Genomic DNA, 18,886 nt, shown 5'->3' on the forward strand with positions numbered 1-18,886 from the left:
GATTGCCAGGGCTTCTCTGGTTGCAGTGACCTTTCAAAGATGGTGCAGGTATGAGAGATGCTAGTTTTTCAGTGGATACCCACTGAGTGGAAATTTGTTCTGGGAATGCCAAAAGGAAAAATTGGGCTAGAATTGAATGAGAGATGCCATGGGACAGAGTAAGTGGTTAATGAGGCACAATGAGCTAAGATACTATGAGTCCATGACTGCTGAACCCAGCTCATATCTACCAATTAGGTCCTATCGAGCTCGTATAATTTCCTCCAGTTTCCGTACAAGTCTCTTATACCAAGGATTCCACAATTTCCTGATGTGCAATTCTCAACTATGCTGTAGAAACCACCAGGTCGCATGGCAAGAATCCCTCCAAAAAACACAATGCAACTTGCACTTAGCCAAAAAAAAGGAAGAAATTAAAGGTTCCAAAGGGAAACTCCCTTATCAGTAGAACTCTTTGTTAGTTTCCAATGCAGTTGGACAGTTATCCAGGAAAAGTTAGACAATTAACTTGAAGGGACCGACTTTTGTTCTTATGGTCTTACACTGTTGCTTTCATTTATTCCCCATCCCTGGTTGCCCCTCTGAAAGTGGTGGAGAGTTGACATCTTGTACCTCAGCAGTTCACCTGCTGTGGGTTGACCCACAATGCGGTTAGCAACAGAATTCCAGGGTTTTGACTCAGGAGTAGTGAAGGGATGGCGATACATTTCTAAGCGAGGATGGCAAGTGGCTTGGAGGGAAGCTTGCAACTGGTGGTGTTCCCATGTATCTGCTGCCCTTGTCCTGCAGATGGAATTGGACGTGGGTTTGGAAGGTGTTGTCTACAGATCTTGAATTTCTGCAGTTTACCTTGTTGCTACTGAGCATTGGTGATACAGGGGGTGGATGTTTGTGGATATGATGCCAATCAAGCAGGCTTCTTTGTCGTGAATGGTGTCAAGTTTCTTGAGTGTTGTTGGAACTGTATCCATCCAGGCAAGTGGGTAATGCTTCATCACACTCGTTAACTGTGTCTTGTGGGTGAAGAACAGGATTCAAATCATCAGGTGAGCGACTTGCTGCAGTATTCCCAGCCTCTGAGCTTGTCTGGTAGCCATTTACATTTATGCGGGGAGTCCAATTGAGTTTTTGGTCAATTGTAACCCCCAGGGTATTGATAGTGGGAGATCATTGATGGTAACATCACAAATGTCAAGAGGCAGTAGTTAGACAGTCTCTTATTGGAGATTGCCATTGGCAGGCATATTTGTGGCATGAATTTTACTAGCTACTTTTCAGGTCAAGCCTGAATATTCTCCAGATGTTGTGGCATTTGAGCATAGACTCCTTCAGTATCGGAGTCGTTGCGAATGGTGCTGAACACTATACAATCATCAGTGAACACCCCGACTTACTGATGTTATGTTGGAAGAAAGGTCATATGTTTGGCTTGGACCGGTTGGGCCAAAAGGTCTGTTTCCATGCTGTATGACTCTATAAATATCAACATACGCCTCCCAAGATTCACTATCCACCACATCTTTCTGTTTCGTGAATAATAATTGTAGGCACCATTGAGAACTTCACTTCTTCCAACTCCATGCAAAAATTCCCTCCTACGTTCTTGAGTGGAACTACCCATTTCCTAGCTACCCTTTTGATCCTTATTTTAAAGCATACATAAACAAAATATGTATAAATGCCTTGGAATTTTCCTTAATCCTGTTCGCCAAAAATATGCCATGACCACTTTTAGCCTTGTTTGAGTTTTTTCCTACTATCTTTGCATTCTTCAAGGACTCTATCTGTATTCAGTTTCCTAAACCTTTTATCCACCTCCTTTATCTTTTTGATTAAGCTCTCAATTTCTCTCGTCATCCAAGTTTCACAAATCTTGCCATCCTTATCCTGCATTTTCACAGGAACATGCTGGGCCTGAACTCTGATCAACAAAGAAAGAATTGCCAGTGCTGGAAAGCAGAAATAAAAACAGAAATTGCTGGAAAATCTCAACAGGTCTGGCAGCACCTCGAGAGAGAAATCAGAGTTAATGTTTCAGGTTGAATGCAAATATTTCCTCTTAACTCTACTCAATTGGTCTTTAAAAGATTTCCACATGCCAGATGCAGATTTACCTTCAAACAGCTGCTTCCAGTCTATATTCCCAGTTGCTGACCCTCTTTCAACCAAAGTCCCTGTAATAGTTATAACATCACAGTTGCACCTATCAATCCAGTCTCTAAATCAGTCTGCCTTACTTGTCATACCCATTGCATTAAAACGAATACACTTCAGTCAGTCAGTCCTACCGGTTCAGTAACCACCCCAGTCAGTTCTTCTTCTCAGTCTGTCTTTTCCTCAGCCATTTTACTTGCTGAACTACTGCTCTAGTTCCTTCCCCCGCCACACTAATTTAAACCCTCCCAAGTCATATTAATAAACCTTCCCTCAATTTTAGGTGCAATCCATTCAGCTCATACATGCCCCACCTGCCCCGGAACACTATCCCAATGATGTGCATACCTGAAGCCCTCCTTTCTACGCCAGCTCTCTAGTCACATATTTAACTGTTCTATCTTTGTATTCCTGGGCTCATGGTATGTGGCAAAGGAGGTAATTTTGAGATTACAACCCTAGGAGGTCCTGCTTTTCAACTTCCTACACAACCCACTTGCAGATTCGCGCTCTCTGATTGCTGATCCATCCCCTTTAAAACAACCTGTGCTCACAGACAGCTCAGATCCTGGCACCAGGGAAGTAATACAACATCCTGTAGTCTCACGTGAGGCCACAGAAATGTCAATCTGTACTTATAACTATAGGTAGAATCTCTATCACTCCAGCTCACTTAAATTCAACCCTTCCTGCTGTACAACAATGCCAGTTGTGGTGCCACTGATGTGGCGGCTATTGCTGCTTTCCCCTGACAGGGCAAGCCCCCCACAACAGTATCCAAAATGGTATGCCTGTTTGTGAGGGTAATGGTCATAGAACATAACAGCACAGTACAGGCCCTTCAGCCCTTGATGTTGTGCCGACCTGTCATACCAATCTGAAGCCCATCTAACCTACACTATTCCATGTATGTCCATATGCTTATCCAATGACGACTTAAATGTACTTAAAATTGGCAAATCTACTAGCGTTGCAGGCAAAACGTTCCATTCCCTTAGTACTGAGTAAAGAAACTACCTCTGACATCTGTCCTATATTTTTCACCCCTCAATTTAAAGCTATGCCCCCTCATGCTCACCATCACCATCCTAGGAAAACAGCTCTCCCTATCCACCCTATCTAACCCTCTGATTATCTTATATGTCTCAATTAAGTCACCTCTCAACCTTCTTCTCTCAAACGAAAACAGCTTCAAGTCCCTCAGCCCTTCCTCGTAAGACTTTCCCTCCATACCAGGCAACATCCAGGTAAATCTACTCTGCACCCTTTCCAAAGCTTCCACATCCTTCTTATAATGCGTTGACCAGAACTGTATGCAATACTCCAAGTGCGGCCGCACCAGAGGTTTGTACAGCTGCAGCATAACCTCTTGGTTCTGGAACTCGATCCCTCTATTAATAAAAGCTAACACACTGTATGCCTTCTTAACAGCCCTGTCAACCTGGGTGGCAACTTTCAAGGATCTGTGTACATGGACACCGAGATATCTCTGCTCATCTACACTACCAAGAATCTTACCATTAGCCCAGTACTTTGCCTTCCGGTTACTCCTACCAAAGTGCATCACCTCACACTTGTCTGCATTAAACTCCATTTGCCACCTCTCAGCCCAGCTCTGCAGCTTATCTATGTCTCTCTGCAACCTACAGCATCCTTCGTCACTGTCCACAACTCCACTGACCTTAGTGTCATCTGCAAATTTACTAACCCATCCTTCTACACTCTCATCCAGGTCATTAATAAAAATAACAAGCAGCAGTGGACCCAACACCGACCCTTGCGGTACACCACTAGTAACTGGTCTCCAAGATGAACATTTCCCATCAACCACCACCCTCTGTCTTCTTTCAGCAAGCCAATTTCCGATCCAAACTGCTATGTCTCCCACAATCCCATTCCTCCGCATTTTGTACAATAGCCGACTGTGAGGAACCTTATCGAACGCCTTGCTGAAATCCATATACACTACATCAACCGGTTTACTCTCATTTAACTGTTTGGCCACCTTCTCAAAAAACTCAATAAGGTTTGTGAGGCACAACCTACCCTTCACAAAACCGTGCTGACTATCCCTAATCAATTTATTCTTTTCTATATGATTATGAATCCTATCCCTTATAACCTTTTCCAACACTTTACCAACAACTGAGGTAAGGCTCACTGGTCTACAATTACCAGGGTTGTCTCTACTCCCCTTCTCAAACAGGGGAATCACATTTGCTATCCTCCAGTCATCTGGCACTATTCCTGTAGACAATGACGAGTTAAAGATCAATGCCAAAGCCTCGGCAATCTCCTCCCTGGCTTCCCAGAGGATCCGAGGATAAATCCCATCCGGCCCAGGGGACTTATCTATCTTCACACTCTGAAGGATTTCTAATACCTCTTCCTTGTGAACCTCAATGCCACCTCATCTAGTAGCCTGTATCTCAGTATTTTCCTCGACAACATTGTCGTTTTCTAGAGTGAATACTGTTGAAAAATATTCATTTAGTGCTTCCCCTATGTCCTCTGACTCCACACACAACTTACCACTACTATCCTTGATTGGCCCTAATCTTACTCTCGTCATTCTTTTTATTCCTTAAATACCTATAGAAAGCCTTAGGGTTTACCCTGATCCTATCCGCCAACAACTTCTCATGTCTCCTCCTGGCTCTTCTGAGCTCTCTCTTTAGGTCTTTCCTGGCTACCTCGTAGCCCTCAAGCGCCCTAACTGAGCATTCACATCTCATCCTAACATAAGCCTTCTTCTTCCTCCTGACCAGAGATTCCACCTCCTTTGTAAACCACGGCTCCCGCACTCTACAGATTCCTCCCTGCCTGACAAGTACATACTTATCTAGGACACACAGGAGCTTTTCCTTGAATAAGCTCCACATTTCTAACGTGCCCATCACCTGCAGTTTCCTTCCCCATCCTATGCTCCCTAAATCTTGCCTAATCTCATTGTAATTGCCTTTCCCCAGCTATAACTCTTGCCCAGTGGTATACACCTACACATACTAAAGGAAACATAACAGAATTATGATCGCTATCACCAAAGTGCTCACCTACTTCCAACTCTAACACCTGGCCGGGCTCATTACCCAGTACCAAATCTAATGTGGCTTCGCCCCTTGTTGGCCTATCTACATACTGTGTCAGGAAGCCCTCTTGCACACACTGGACAAAAACTGACCCATCTATAGTACTCGAACAATAGTGTTCCCAGTCAATATTTGGAAAGTTGAAGTCCCCCATGACAACTACCCTGTCTCTCTCACTCCTATCGAGAATCATCTTTGCTATCCTTTCCTCCACGTCTCTGGAACTATTCGGAGGCCTATAGAAAACTCCCAACAGGGTGACCTCTCCTTTCCTGTTTCTAACCTCAGCCCATAGGTCACAGACCTCCTGCACTGCCTGCCCACATTTATTCATCCTCCTGGTGGTCAGACTCTTCTCGATTTGTGTAGTTCTTATTGGTGGCGTGAGCAGCTTACTAAACATGCTATCCATGACATTCTCAGCCAAATGGATCCTCCATAGTGTGTCCAACTGCAGCGCCTAGCACTCCAAGGACAAATCAGGAGCAGCAGCTGAACACACTTCCTGCTTACATAGTCACCAAAAATAGTGGTGTCTCTGATTTTCCACGTATTGCAGGAGGAGAATTCCACATGGCCCAGTTCTTCCACCACTTTGAACTTCGTCAACTAAATCAAACTTATCAACTACAGACAACTACTCAGGAGCTGATTATGCAACCTTGCCCTGGTCACCAAACTCAGGTCTCTTACTCCTGCTATCTATTCCTTGTGGACAACTAGGAAAGTCTTTTATTTCTCTCCAGACACTCAGTCTGCAACAGGCAATTTCTACAAAGGAAGTCCCCAAACAACTTCCTCTTCTTGGAAAGTCTTTAATATGGAATAAGGTGCAACAGTGATGCAAAAAAATGTCAGCCAAAGGAAGAAAGATGAGGGACAGTGATCAAAAGGCTTCGACAAAATCAGGTCTTAAGCAGGGAAGCAGCGAGCTCTTACCATGGAAAGTAGTTGATTCGTACCCTGCCCTTGTAAATTACAATTCCACTCGACAGCACACCAATCATAATTTCTGTGTTGCTTTGATCCTTCAAAAAAACGGAATAATTTCATGTCAAATTGTGTACATTTCCTGCAAATGCATTAGCGTTTATTTCATATTAGTAAAATCATGAAATTATCAAAATTCTAAACAGTGACTTAATTGAACTAAGACAAACCTGTAATGACCTTTCATTTGAGGTCAGAGATAACACACTCTAAATAATAGATAATTAAATAGCATGGAATCTCAAGTCTTGTCCCTACTGAGAATGCTTGCTGCAACATGCAGTGTCTCTGATATGTTGTCTTTAAGAATGCAGTATATACATTGGGCTAAGACAATGGACCTATCATTCAATCCTTCCCTATTAGTGTAACGACTATATGCTTCAGTGATGCCAACTTGGTCCTGAAGAAACTACAGGGCCAACTTAAGACTATCTCAAGGTCAAATCCAAGCAATAACAGCTGTATAAAGAGATCCTATAGAGGGTAAAGACACCTCCAGTGGTGTCCCATCTGAAAATGGAGATGTCAGTCAATTGTACAAGAAATGCAAGTTGTGACCCTGAATATATGCAGCCATGTTCACCTCTAAAAGAATTGCTTCATAGAGCTTAGAATCAAATTAACAAAACTTGATTAAAATATCTGCGATTTTACATTCACCAATATTTCAAATCAGGGTTTTTCAAATTCAGGACAATTAGAGTTATCCAAAAGTGTTGATTATCATGTACATATCTCCTTTTTTTAAAATTTAACCGCCTTTGGGTCTTGCAGTCAGTGATCTCGTTAAAATACACACCAATGGTAAAGTTAAATTAACTTAACCCATTAGGTTTAGAACATTTCTGAGCGTCCATCTACAGAGTTTAGACCCAACTGTTTGTAAAACTGTTCTGAAAAGTATTGTGCGGTCACATTTTCCTAAATAAGATCACTTCCAAGTATTATTCTGCTCTTTTTAAATATGTGATGATTGTGCTCAAGGTAAGAGGGCTCTACAATAGTCAAATGACCATCTAATTATAAGCCAGTTTGAATTATAATTAACACAGACCTAAAATGATGTGGTTGCAGCTACATCTATGGCTAGTCAGCAAGTTTTATTGGACAACACTAGTCAAAGAATAAATTAATTGGAGAGTCATCAACTTACTGTTCTGTGGTTCAATATAATAGTAACCCAAAATTAAATCTACTTAGTTGATTATCAATTTAAACTGACAATAATCCCTCCCTGAACATCTCAGCAAATATCACAAAGCATCCTCCGCTTCAGCTGTTTGAAAGTCAAAGGACCAAATAAACATAGAAAATAAGAACAGGTCATCACCATTCAGCCTTTCAAGCCTGCTCTGTCACTCAGCACCATGATGGCTGGTCATCCAAACCAGAACCCTGTTGCCACTTTCTCCCCATATCATTTGATCCCTTTAGACACTAAAAACTAACTCCTCCTTGTAAGGATTCGATATTCTGGCCTCAAATAAATTTTGTGGCAGATAATTCCACATGCTCACCACTTTCTGGGTGATTAAATGTTTCCTCATCGCTGACCTAAATGATTTAACCAACCTCATTCCAACATGCCCCCTGGTTCCAGACTTACCAGTCATCAAAAAGATCCTTCCTGCATTCACCTGCTCTTGTCTTATTAAAATTTTATAGCTTTTAGGGGATCCCCTTCATTCTTCTCAACTCCAGTGAATACAGAAAACAAAGAACAAAGAAACCTACAGCACAGGAACAGGCCCTTCGGCCCTCCAACCCTGCGCCGAAAGACCCAGTCTCTTTTCACATACCAGTTCTGTCATTACAGGAATCAGTTTAGCAAACCTTTGTTGTACTTCTTCCATAGCCAGGATATGCTTCCTCAGATTAGAAGACTAAATCTACACACAATACTCCAGACATGGTTCAGCAAGGCCCTGTGCGACTGCAATAAGTCATCTCTGCTCCTGTACTCAATTCCTTTTGCTATAAAGGTGAACTTCCCACTTGCCTACATCCCACTTCCCTCATCACTTGCTACGTCTGCATGTTTACTTTTAGTGACTGAAAAGATCCTTCAATTCAACTCATGATCACACAATTAATCAAAGATAGTAAACATGCGACTGTTTAAGAGGTGAAGCACAAATGATATTTTAAAAACATAAAACCTGATAAACATAACATTTTAAATTAACTGATCATTGCAGAGTAAAGATGAATGCAAATTTTCCTCAATGGGTCATCTTGAAGCCAAGCTAAAGGGTTAGATTTAAACTTACCCTTGCATAGTGCAATTCAACTCCGTATAGTTCTAAGCTTCGGGCCGTATTTAGGTAATTAAATTCTGATTCCGCAGGAGAGAGTCCTCTGTTTTTGTTTTAAGAAAAGTGCACATCAATTACACAGTCAAACACAAATGTTTCAAAACGTCCAAAAACAATACTGATCAGAATAAATAGAATATGGATGATAATAACTTACCTGTGTTGCTGATGCAATTTTGCAATTTCTTTTTCAAAATCTTGTGGCTGATTGGAGATAAAAGAATAATCGGCAAGGTAGCCTGGCAAGTGCTCTGATATGTTGTAATCTCCCAGTTCAGCTTCAAAAATAATAAATTTCAAAAATTAGAACCAAATGCCACACTTGTCCCAAACTATTTTGTTATCAAGACAGACATTGAAAAACAGTATTCACAGAGGCTAATGGAATGCTAGTCTTTATATATAGAAGACTGGAGTATAAGATGCAAAAGTTATGCTGCAGTTTATATATAACTCCAGTTAAGACCCCACTTGGAATACTGAGAGCAGATCTGATTTGATTTGCTTCATTATTGTCACACATAGCTAAGTACAGTGAAAAATTTGTTTTGTGTGCAATACAGGCAGATCATGATATACACAGAACATAGGGTGATTGACCAGAGCAACGAATACAAATTTATGGCTGTAAGATGATGCACAGCAAGCAAGATTAACGTTAGATTTGAAATTTGAGGGTACTATTCAGAAATCTAATAAGAGCAGGGAAGAATCTGTTCTTGAACCTGTTGGTGTGTTTAAGTTTTTGCATCTTCTGCCTGACAGAAGAGGTTGGAAGACATTATAACTTGTGTGGGAAGAGTCTTTTATGATGTTAGCTGCCTTTCCACAGCAAGGAGATGTGTAGATGAAGTCAATGGATGGAAGGTTGGCTAGCGTTTTGATCTGGGCTGTATTCACAGCTTTCTGTGGTTTCTTACGGTCCTGGGCAGAGCAGTTGCTGTACTAAGCAGTGATGCATCCAGGTAGACTGCTTTCTATGGTCCATCTATAAAAGTTCATGGGGGCCCTTAAGGGCATGCCGGATTTCCTTATTCTCCTGAGAAAGAAGAGGCATTGCCATACCTTCTTGACCATTACATCGACGCGGATGGTTCAGGACAAATTGTTAGTGATTATCACTCCCAGGAACTTCACGCTCTCAACCATCTTAGCTCCATTAATGTCGATAGGAGCATGTCCTCCTTGCTTCCTAAAGTCAATGATCATCCCTTAGTTTTGCTAATATCGTGGGAGAAATTGTTATCATTGCACCATGTCACAATGGACTCTCTTTCCCGTATTCTATCGGGTCATTGTTTGACACCTGGCCTACAACAGTGGTTTTGTCATCAAATTTGTAGATGGAGTTTGGATGAAAATTGACCACACAATAATGAGTGTACAGGGAGTACAGTAGGGTGCTGACTACACGTCCTTGCAGGGCAGCGGCACCAAGGATTGTCGTGAAGAGATACTGTTGCTTATCTTCACTAATGGTGGTCTGTGGGTCAGAGAGTCGTGGACCCAGCTGCAGAGGGTGGAGCAGGGACCTAGGTCTTGGAGTTTGGAGATTAGTTCAGTTGGGCTTATAGTGTTGAAGGCAGAGCTGTAGTCGATAAGTCGAAGCCTGATGTAGGTATCCTGATTATCTAGACTTCCGCGGATGAGAGTACGGCCTGGGAAATGGCATCTGCTATGACCCTGTTTCACTGGTTGGCAAATTGCATAGGACTGAATCAGGCTGGGAGGGGAGAGTTGATGTGAGCCATGACTAACCTTTCAAAGCACTTCATAATGATGGAGGTTGGAGCCACCTGGCAGTAGTCAATGAGACACGTTGCATGTTTTCTCTTTGGTACTGGGATAGTGGTGGCAGTCTTGGAGCAGGTGGGGATTGTGGATTGTATTAAGGAGAGATTAAAGATGCCAGCAAATACATCTGCCAGCTGGTATGCATAAGATAGGAGTGCACGGCCGGGGACTCCGTCTGTACCACATTCTCAAGACGCCGTCAAATCGGCATGCAGCAGTGACTGAAGGAACAGGTGCATTCGAGGCTGCTGGCGCAGGTGACACCATTTCACTGACCTTTTGTTTGAATCGAGCGTTAAAAGCATTAAGTGCATCAGAGAGGGATGTAATTCAGTGGGCTATTCTGTCTGCTTCATTTCGTAGCCTGTTATGCTGTGTAGGCCTTACCACAGGTGGCAGGTGTCCGTGTGTTAGCTTGGGCATCCCATCTTAGCAGGATATATTGGTCTAGGATGGCATACAACACAAGTTTACAAGAATGATACCTGGACTTCAGGTGAGGTGCCAGAAGACTGGAGGTTGGCTAATATGCTGCCGCTACTTAAAGGTGGCAAGAAAAAGCCAGGGAATGATAAACTGGTGACAGTTTGATGTCAGTGGTGGGCGGGTTGTTGGAGAGAATCCCTGAGGGTCAGGATTTACATGTATTTGGAAAGGGAAGGGCCATTTAGGGCAAGTCAACATGGCTTTGTGGGTGGGAAAGTGTCTCTCTCACTAACTTGATTGAGTTTTTGAAGTAGTAACAAAAGGGATTGATGAGGACAGAGTGATAGATGTGATCTTGTACGGACTTCAGTAAGGCATTCGACAAGGTTCCTCAAGGTAGACCGGTTAGAAAGGTTAGATGGAATACAGGTAGAACTGTTCACCTGGATAAAGAACTGGCACTGAGGTAGAAGAGTGTGTGGTGGTGGAGGGTTGCATCAATTGAAACATTTGAGAGTGTAGTTGATGATGAAATAAAAACAAGAGGCAAGGGTAGGAGGAAAATGCAGGAGATTGCCACAGGATAATTACGCTAATTTTATGAACTAGTGCAGGCGCGATGGGCTGAATGGCCTCTTTTTGCATTATTACACTGTGGCTCTGTGTTAAATGATGGAAAATTTTCATGACACTTTTTCTTGTAACTCTTTTCTTCTATGGAAACTGGTAACCCCAAAGGTTTGGCTAAACAAACTTTATTGCTGTGATTTACCTTGCTAGTTTATCATGGTAGCATCACTAGATAATGAAATCTCATTCTCACGCTCAGACAAAAGGGTCCATGGGTTAAATTCAGCAGCAGGTTTCTGGGTAACTTAGAATCATACAGAATGGAAACAGACCTATTGGTTCAATTCATCTATGCGATGATATATCCCAATCTCACCTAGTCCCATTTGGCCCTCTAAAGTCTTCCCTACTCACTTACCCATCCAAATGCCTTTCAAATGTTGTAAGCGTACTCACCTCCACCATTTCCTCTGGCAGCTTGTTCCATACATACACCATCCTCTGCGTGAAAATGTTACCCTACGGGTCCTTTTTAAATCTTTCCGCGCTCACCTTAAACCTATGCCCTCTAGTTCTCAACTTGCCCTGTATGGAAAAGACCTTGACTATTCACCCGATCCACACCCCTCATGTTTTTATACACCTCTATGAGGTCAACCCATAGCCTCTGACACTCCAGGGAAAAAAAGACAGCCTTGCAAATCACTTCTGCATCCTTTCAACTTGAACAATGCCCTTCCTACAGAAGAGTGATCAGAACTGTGTGCTTCATTCTAGAAGTGGCCTCCCCAATGTCCTGTAAGCTGGAACACGATGTCCCAACTCCTGTACTCAATGTACTGACCAATTAAGGCAAGTGTGCCAAACACATTCACCATTACAGAACTGGGACTGAAACTGAAGCCTTTGCAGCATACATATTTCAGCTAATCTTTGTGTAAACTCATTGGCTCGCTGAGGATGAATAGCAGTTTTTATGCACAGTTAAAACTAATATTCTTTGATGTTGTGTTAGATGGAGAGGCCAACTACCTAATTTTGATGAGCATTTCAAATTTTCATATTAAGATGGTACAGATATTTGGACTTTAGAATACTGCTGGAATAATTATGAAATTCAAGCTGTATTTAACAAAACTGGTTTGGACAATGCACAGAAAGATATATGGCACTGCCAAGAAGAGAAGTGAAATTAACAAATGGAGCTGACTAGACAGTTCATGTTAGAGAAAATAGAGATCAGCCTACTATGCAAAAATATTGCATAAATCTTCTTACACATAAATACAACACATTTATAAATAAAGGAAAAACCTTTATATGTGAATTTCTAGCGAGTATAGACGTCAAGTGCAAGTCTCTGGAATTCCGTCAGTAAGAAATTAGGTGAGTCGGGAAGGTTTTTTGTTACATTTGTTATTACCCTTCCACCCATATTGCCTTATAGCTATTGCTTCTTACTCCACTACCGGGATAGTAGCTGGAAGATAAGCCACAGCAGTCCTGCAACATTGAGTGGTCACAGTCAGTGCTGAATCCTTTGCGGGTCCTGAACTTCAGTAGTGATTCAGCTGCTTGCAACTGAAAGGAAACTAAAAATCAGTGATGTTGTCATAGGAAAGTAGTCGGGTGAATGGCTGAAGAACTTGCTTTAAGGACATATCCTAAATCGTAGTAATTTAGAAAAGTTGAAGAGCAATCTAAGTATTTAAGGTAAAGTTCATGGTGTAGAAGACAGAAGGAAGAGGGATGACAATGAAATAGAACTTTTCCCTTAAGATGGGCAATGGTCCTGAATTTAGATCAAAGCAATCTCAATGGTATGAAGCATGGGCTGGCAACTGAGTATCGTTACTTAAAGGGATGAAAGTACTAAGGAAATGGTAACCATCTAAAGAATGCATGGATGAATTGTAAACGTTATTCCTCCCAGTTTGGCATAAGAATTAACCAGTAACTGTGGTCACACCATGGCTAACAAGAGAAGTTAGAGATGGTGTTAAATCCAAAGGAAGGAGCATTCAAATTGCTCAAAAATGCAACAGACCTGACGACTGGGAATAGTTAAGATTCTAGCAAAGGGAGACAAAAACACCGATAATAAGAAGAGGTATTCAGTATGAACATAGGCTTGCAGGCACCAGACAGACTGATTTTAAAGGTTTCTAGGGGTACATCAAGAGAAAAAGATGAGGAATGATGAATGTAGGCCCCCTTCAGTCAGCAACAGGTGCATTTACAATGGGGAACAAAGAGATAGGCGACCAACTGATTCACGGTACAGCAAGAAGAACATATTAGTACGGACTGGATTGTTTCAGACCTATTCACTCAACTCTAGAAGAATGATGGGGAGGATCTCAGATTTCAGGCGTTTAAGCAAAGTACATGCAGGAATGATGCTTTTGATGACACTGGGGAGTCCAGAATGAAAGGCTACAGTCTCAGAATATGGGGTAGGCCTTTTTAAGACAGAGATAAAATGGACTCTCTTCACACAGAGTGGTGAGCCTGTGAAATGCATACCACAGGAAACTGCTGAGGCCAAAACACCAAATGTTTTCAAGAAAGGTGTAAATAAAGTTCTTAAGACTAACAGGGTCAAAAGGTATACGGAGAAAAGGTATCGGAACGGAGATGGATGATCAGCCACTATCATATGAAATGGCATAGCAGGCTCAAAGGGCGAGATGGCCTACTCCTCTTCTATATTCTATGAATTGTATCTGCCCTAAGTACTCTGATACTCTTCAAACTTTTATCTCAAATATTTGTGAAGGGATGTTAATTTCTGCTTTACAATGTGGCATGTTCAGATGGGCAGCTGACAAAATTGAATATCAAATTTATTTATCCGAATGAATGCCACTGCAAAGCAGTGCTCAGTCATGTCATCAAACTTTGAAGCCTGAAGTTTATTAGGTTACAGAATTGTAATGTAAACTATTAAAGAGTCTACAAGCTTATAATCACTTCGACATTGCTTCTGATCAGTCATTATGTCGTGTATTTGACAGCATACACATTTAAATGAGAAGCTAACCAGGTAATACACAATTTAATATTACCATCTAAATCATTATTTCTGTTTTAAGAAACTGCATAAAACTGTTTCATTGAAAGAAGCATCAAATGTATTTGAGGAAACTTTACGAATGAAGAGTAGATAAGATGCCAGGGAAGACAAATGAAGTGACACGCATCCCTCAAGCTAATAAATAGGCAGAGTGATAAAACTATGGATCAGGTAGCTATCCTCAGGGCAGGTAAACAAGTAGTGAGAAATTAAAGGAAGACAGCAAAAATAATGCACAACTTTAAGACACATTTAAACTGACAATGTGCTCATCAATATAGAAAAGGTAGTATTAACAGTCTGTTCTTTGCACAATTAATGGGAACGTCTAGACCTTACAAACACTGTACTTCACAATACGCAAATACTGAAACCTCTAGAATCAAGTTAACACAATATGCATAATATTGAAATTGTTCAAAGTCAACTTGAAGATGTGACATGAATTTTGTTCATAAAGTGCACAGGAATTAAACATAAACACTAACTACAGGGTTTTTACCGTTATCCCAATGGAAGACTAAACTTGGAGAGATACCGGAAATAAGCAAAATTTCAAAGTCCATGCAAACAACAAAACTGGGAGAAAAGAATGATGCATACAACAGTAATCAAGAGATAATGGAGAGAAAAACTTTGAAAAATATGAAAAATTAAGTAAGGCACAAGCAAATAGGGTCTTTAACAGAATCAGGGGAAAGTCAAGCATATATTTTTACAGTACTACTTGAAAGGTTGGAAAGAGAAAGATGGAGAATTTTAGAATTAAGATAAGCACAAATAACTTTTCCAATTTGTAATTTACACAATACATGAAAGCATTATGATATTGAATAGAACAACATTCAACAAATCTCATGAAAAAGCCTGAAGAATGATTAAAACTATAAACTCCTATATGCAGGGAGCAGTGTGAATTGCTTCACTGGGGTAGGTGGCGAGAGCACAAGAGTGGGGTGGAGCTAAAACAAGTATTTCAAATAGAAGCAGCTATACAAGTGATGCTGGAATCCTGCCATAAATTTAAGCCCATGAATTGAAAGCATATGCTATTGATTTGTAAATAAGCAAGGTACAGCATGCAGTGGCACTCATTAGCAGCAAGGATCTATTTTGGCACCTCAGTTACTTATTAGCTTAGACTATGAAATAGAAAATCATAACTTGATGACAATGACAGATAGCATTTAAAGCAGCATTTATTAAAGCATAAAATTACATACATATTGATAAAATGGGAGAAACTGTGGCAAATGTGAGGTCTCATATTTTAGATGTGCAAAAGAATAGAGCAGATACTTACAAATGGCAAAAACCCAAAAACAGTGGGGGTCTAAGCAGTCTTTGTGGTTGGGGTTTAGCGGGGCTTAAATAATATGGCCAAAGGTTGCTTTATGGATTTAGATTGTAAATCAACCGTGATTTCACTAAATGATGGTAAAGGTGCTAGGCACCAAGTGGCTGGAGTCTTTTTCAATGTAAGCAGGGAACAGGAGGAAGAAGACTTTTTTTTGTGTAAAAAGAATATCGTATCTGGAGACACAAAACATTAAAAACAATCAAGAGGAGGAGGATGGTAATGCTTTTGAACAAGTGAAGCAAGAACAAAGAATCGGAAATCACATTATTGTCACATGGAAGAGTGTAAGGCTGAGGAAACAACAAGAATTTGTGGGTCAGGTTGCAGGTTATGGTATTTGTGATGAGTTGAAGTCTACAGCACAAGGCACGGGGACAGTGGAGAATTACAGTGGTCTACCCACGAAGTGAAGACAAAATGAACTGGTCAGGAAAGAGTTGGAGAAAATAGTCTTTGCATTATAGATACTGGAAGTGGGTTGTGTTGAGTCAAGCAGGAATCAGTTAATCAGGCATTAAATGACATCTGCGGAGATGGAGGGAAATCCACAGAGTTACAGTGACTGAGCCACCAAAGTTGGAGAGTGGGGGGGAGGGGAAGAGAGATAATTTCACTAAATAATGGTAAAGCTGTTAGGCACCAAATGGCTTCAGTCATTTTTTTTAAATTTTAGCAGGGAACAGAAGGAAGCTGAGGGAGCTGACACAGGTGGGGCGATTGCAGGTGTGCGAGACAGTCAGGCATGGCAGCGGAGGGGCTGGGGGACGAAGGGAGAGTGAGAGAGTCAGACAATAGCAACTACAATCAATAGTACAGACTACCTTTAAGCGTACACATGAAAGGTGACTCCATACTTCCAAATTACATTGTCAAGAGCAAAACGTACAAGGGCAAAAGGAAGAAGAAAAAAAATAGCAATGCAAATAGAATTGCCACACATACGACAGAAGGCCTACACTGTGAGAAGTATGAGTGAAAACAGATCAGACTAATGATAGATAACAAAGTGTGGGGCTGGATGAACACAGCAGGCCAAGCAGCATCTTAGGAACACAAAAGCTGACATTTCGGATGAAGGGTCTAGGCCCAAAACATCAGCTTTTGTGCTCCCAAGATGCTGCTTGGCCTGCTGCGTTCATCCGGCCCACACTTTGTTATCTTGGATTCTCCAGCATCTGCAGTTTCCATTACCTCAGATTAATGATAGGTTGGTTGCAAAATATTGATGCTGGAAGAGAATGAATTAGTCAATACTGATGTTGACAATGGTATGGTAGAGAAGATCTGAGGCAGGAAACAGTTCCATAGGAAATGGAACAATAAACAAATATGCAAAGGAGCAAAATGAAGTTATAACAGCAGAATATAAAAATGTCTTCCACAGGGAACCCAATTTCATAAGCATATACTTACACTGAACAGAGTAAGAAGCCAAAAGGGCTGCAATGTTGTATGGGCAAGGCAACCTAGAAAAAGGAACAATTGAAAAATAGTGCTTATGTAATTATCAATAATTAAACTTTTGAACATCCTTATAGTAGGCCAGACGTTTTCAAAATTTTTAAAGTCCTTTCGAAAATCCCTGTCCTTTTCACATCTTTTGCTAATAGCTGCTTTGTAGAGTTTAAGGAGATGGAAGGCTCAATGTCATTAATTTTAAAAACAATGGTGAAGGGGGTTGGGTTGAGGTTAGGTGTTTAGGAGTATTCAGAATACCAAAATATTCACCTTGCCTTCATCACAAAGAGGCGTCGCGGAGGCTTAATGGTTAGCAGTGCTGCCTCACAACATGAGGGACATGGGTTTAATTCCACCCTCGGGTGACTTTCTGTGTGGAGTTTGCACATTCTCTTGTGTCTGTATGGGTTTCCTCTCTCAGTCCAAAGATGTGTAGGTTAGGTGGATTGGCCATGGGAAATGCAGGGTTACAGGGAGAGAGTAGTGGCTAGGATGATTTAAGGTTCAGTGTGGATTCAGTAGGACAAATGGCCTGTTTCTACACTGTAGGGATTCTATGATTCTATAATTAGATAGTTGTCTCAAGGATCAGTACTTCTGATTGCAGCAATCTGGAGGTATCACAGATACATTTATCACTTTAACTGAAGTTGTTTTACATATCCATGCTCCAACACTTGCAACAGTATTCCATTATTATTGCACCAAAAGCAACTCTGATCGATTCAGTTCTAAAAACCAGCAGAAATTCAAATGTCGTGCAATATGGACATACCTATTAATGCACCTGTCCTGAGTACATGAGGTCACAGATGGTTCTTCTTCGTGCTCAACCTAACTTCATCATGGCCTTAATGATAAATTTAACAGTTCCCAAACTCACCCAATGTGGGATTCTAACATCTTAGCCAAGTTAGCTGCCCAATAACCTGCCAAACTTTCCACTGGATACAAATGAATAATAAAAATTGCCAATCAGAATTCCTTTGCTTCTGTAGGAAGAGGTTCATTTAGCATTCCTTCCCTCTCCAATACGTAATTCAGTCAGAGGGGTCTAAACCAGAAACGTCAGCTTTTCTGCTCCTTTGATGCTGCCTGGCCTGCTGTGTTCAGCCAGCTCTACACCCTGTTATCTCTAATTCAGTCAAGTTTTATTCCAGTAAATTTCTTGAAATTCAAAAAGAACTCAAGTTTAACTTGAATAAGAGATAACAAGGCATACAGCTGGATGAACACAGCAGGCCAAGCAGCAGAGAAGCAGGAAAGCTGGCATTTCGGGCCTGGGCCCTTCTTCAGCAATGGGGGAGGGGAGAGGGTTCTGAAGTAAGTAGTGGGGGGAGAGGCAGATAGAAGAGGGATAGAGGGGAAAATAAGTGGGGAGGAGTCAGATAGGTCAAAGAGGTGGGGATGGAGCGAGTAATGGTGAGTATAGGTGGGGAGTTAGGGAGGGAATAGGTCAGTTCAGGAAGGTCAAAGGGATGGGATGCGGCTAGTAGGTCGGAGGTGGGGGTGGAGCTTGGTGGGCGGCAGGGATAGGTGGGAAGGAAGGACAGGTTAGGGAGGCAGGGACAAGCTGGGCTGGTTTTGGGATACAGCAGGGGGAGGGGAGATTCTGAAGATTGTGAAGTCCACATTGATACCATTGGGCTGC

General features: G+C 41.5%; 1 protein-coding gene across 5 annotated transcripts in view; it reads right to left on the reverse strand.

Annotated features, from left to right (window-relative positions):
* ptpn4a (protein tyrosine phosphatase non-receptor type 4a) overlaps nt 1-18,886 on the reverse strand; it is a 307,008-nt gene that overhangs the window by 134,830 nt on the left and 153,292 nt on the right. For all 5 annotated transcript variants that reach the window (XM_048534273.2, XM_048534272.2, XM_048534276.2 and 2 more), the window contains 4 exons: nt 17,191-17,243; nt 8,709-8,829; nt 8,507-8,594; nt 6,183-6,271 (listed from right to left, as the gene is read on the reverse strand). In XM_048534273.2, coding sequence (XP_048390230.1) covers nt 6,183-6,271; nt 8,507-8,594; nt 8,709-8,829; nt 17,191-17,243 — 351 coding nt within the window. The remainder of the gene's footprint in view (nt 1-6,182; nt 6,272-8,506; nt 8,595-8,708; nt 8,830-17,190; nt 17,244-18,886) is intronic.

The sequence above is a fragment of the Stegostoma tigrinum genome, chromosome 7 (genome assembly GCF_030684315.1).
Source record: "Stegostoma tigrinum isolate sSteTig4 chromosome 7, sSteTig4.hap1, whole genome shotgun sequence".
Lineage (NCBI taxonomy): Eukaryota > Metazoa > Chordata > Chondrichthyes > Orectolobiformes > Stegostomatidae > Stegostoma > Stegostoma tigrinum.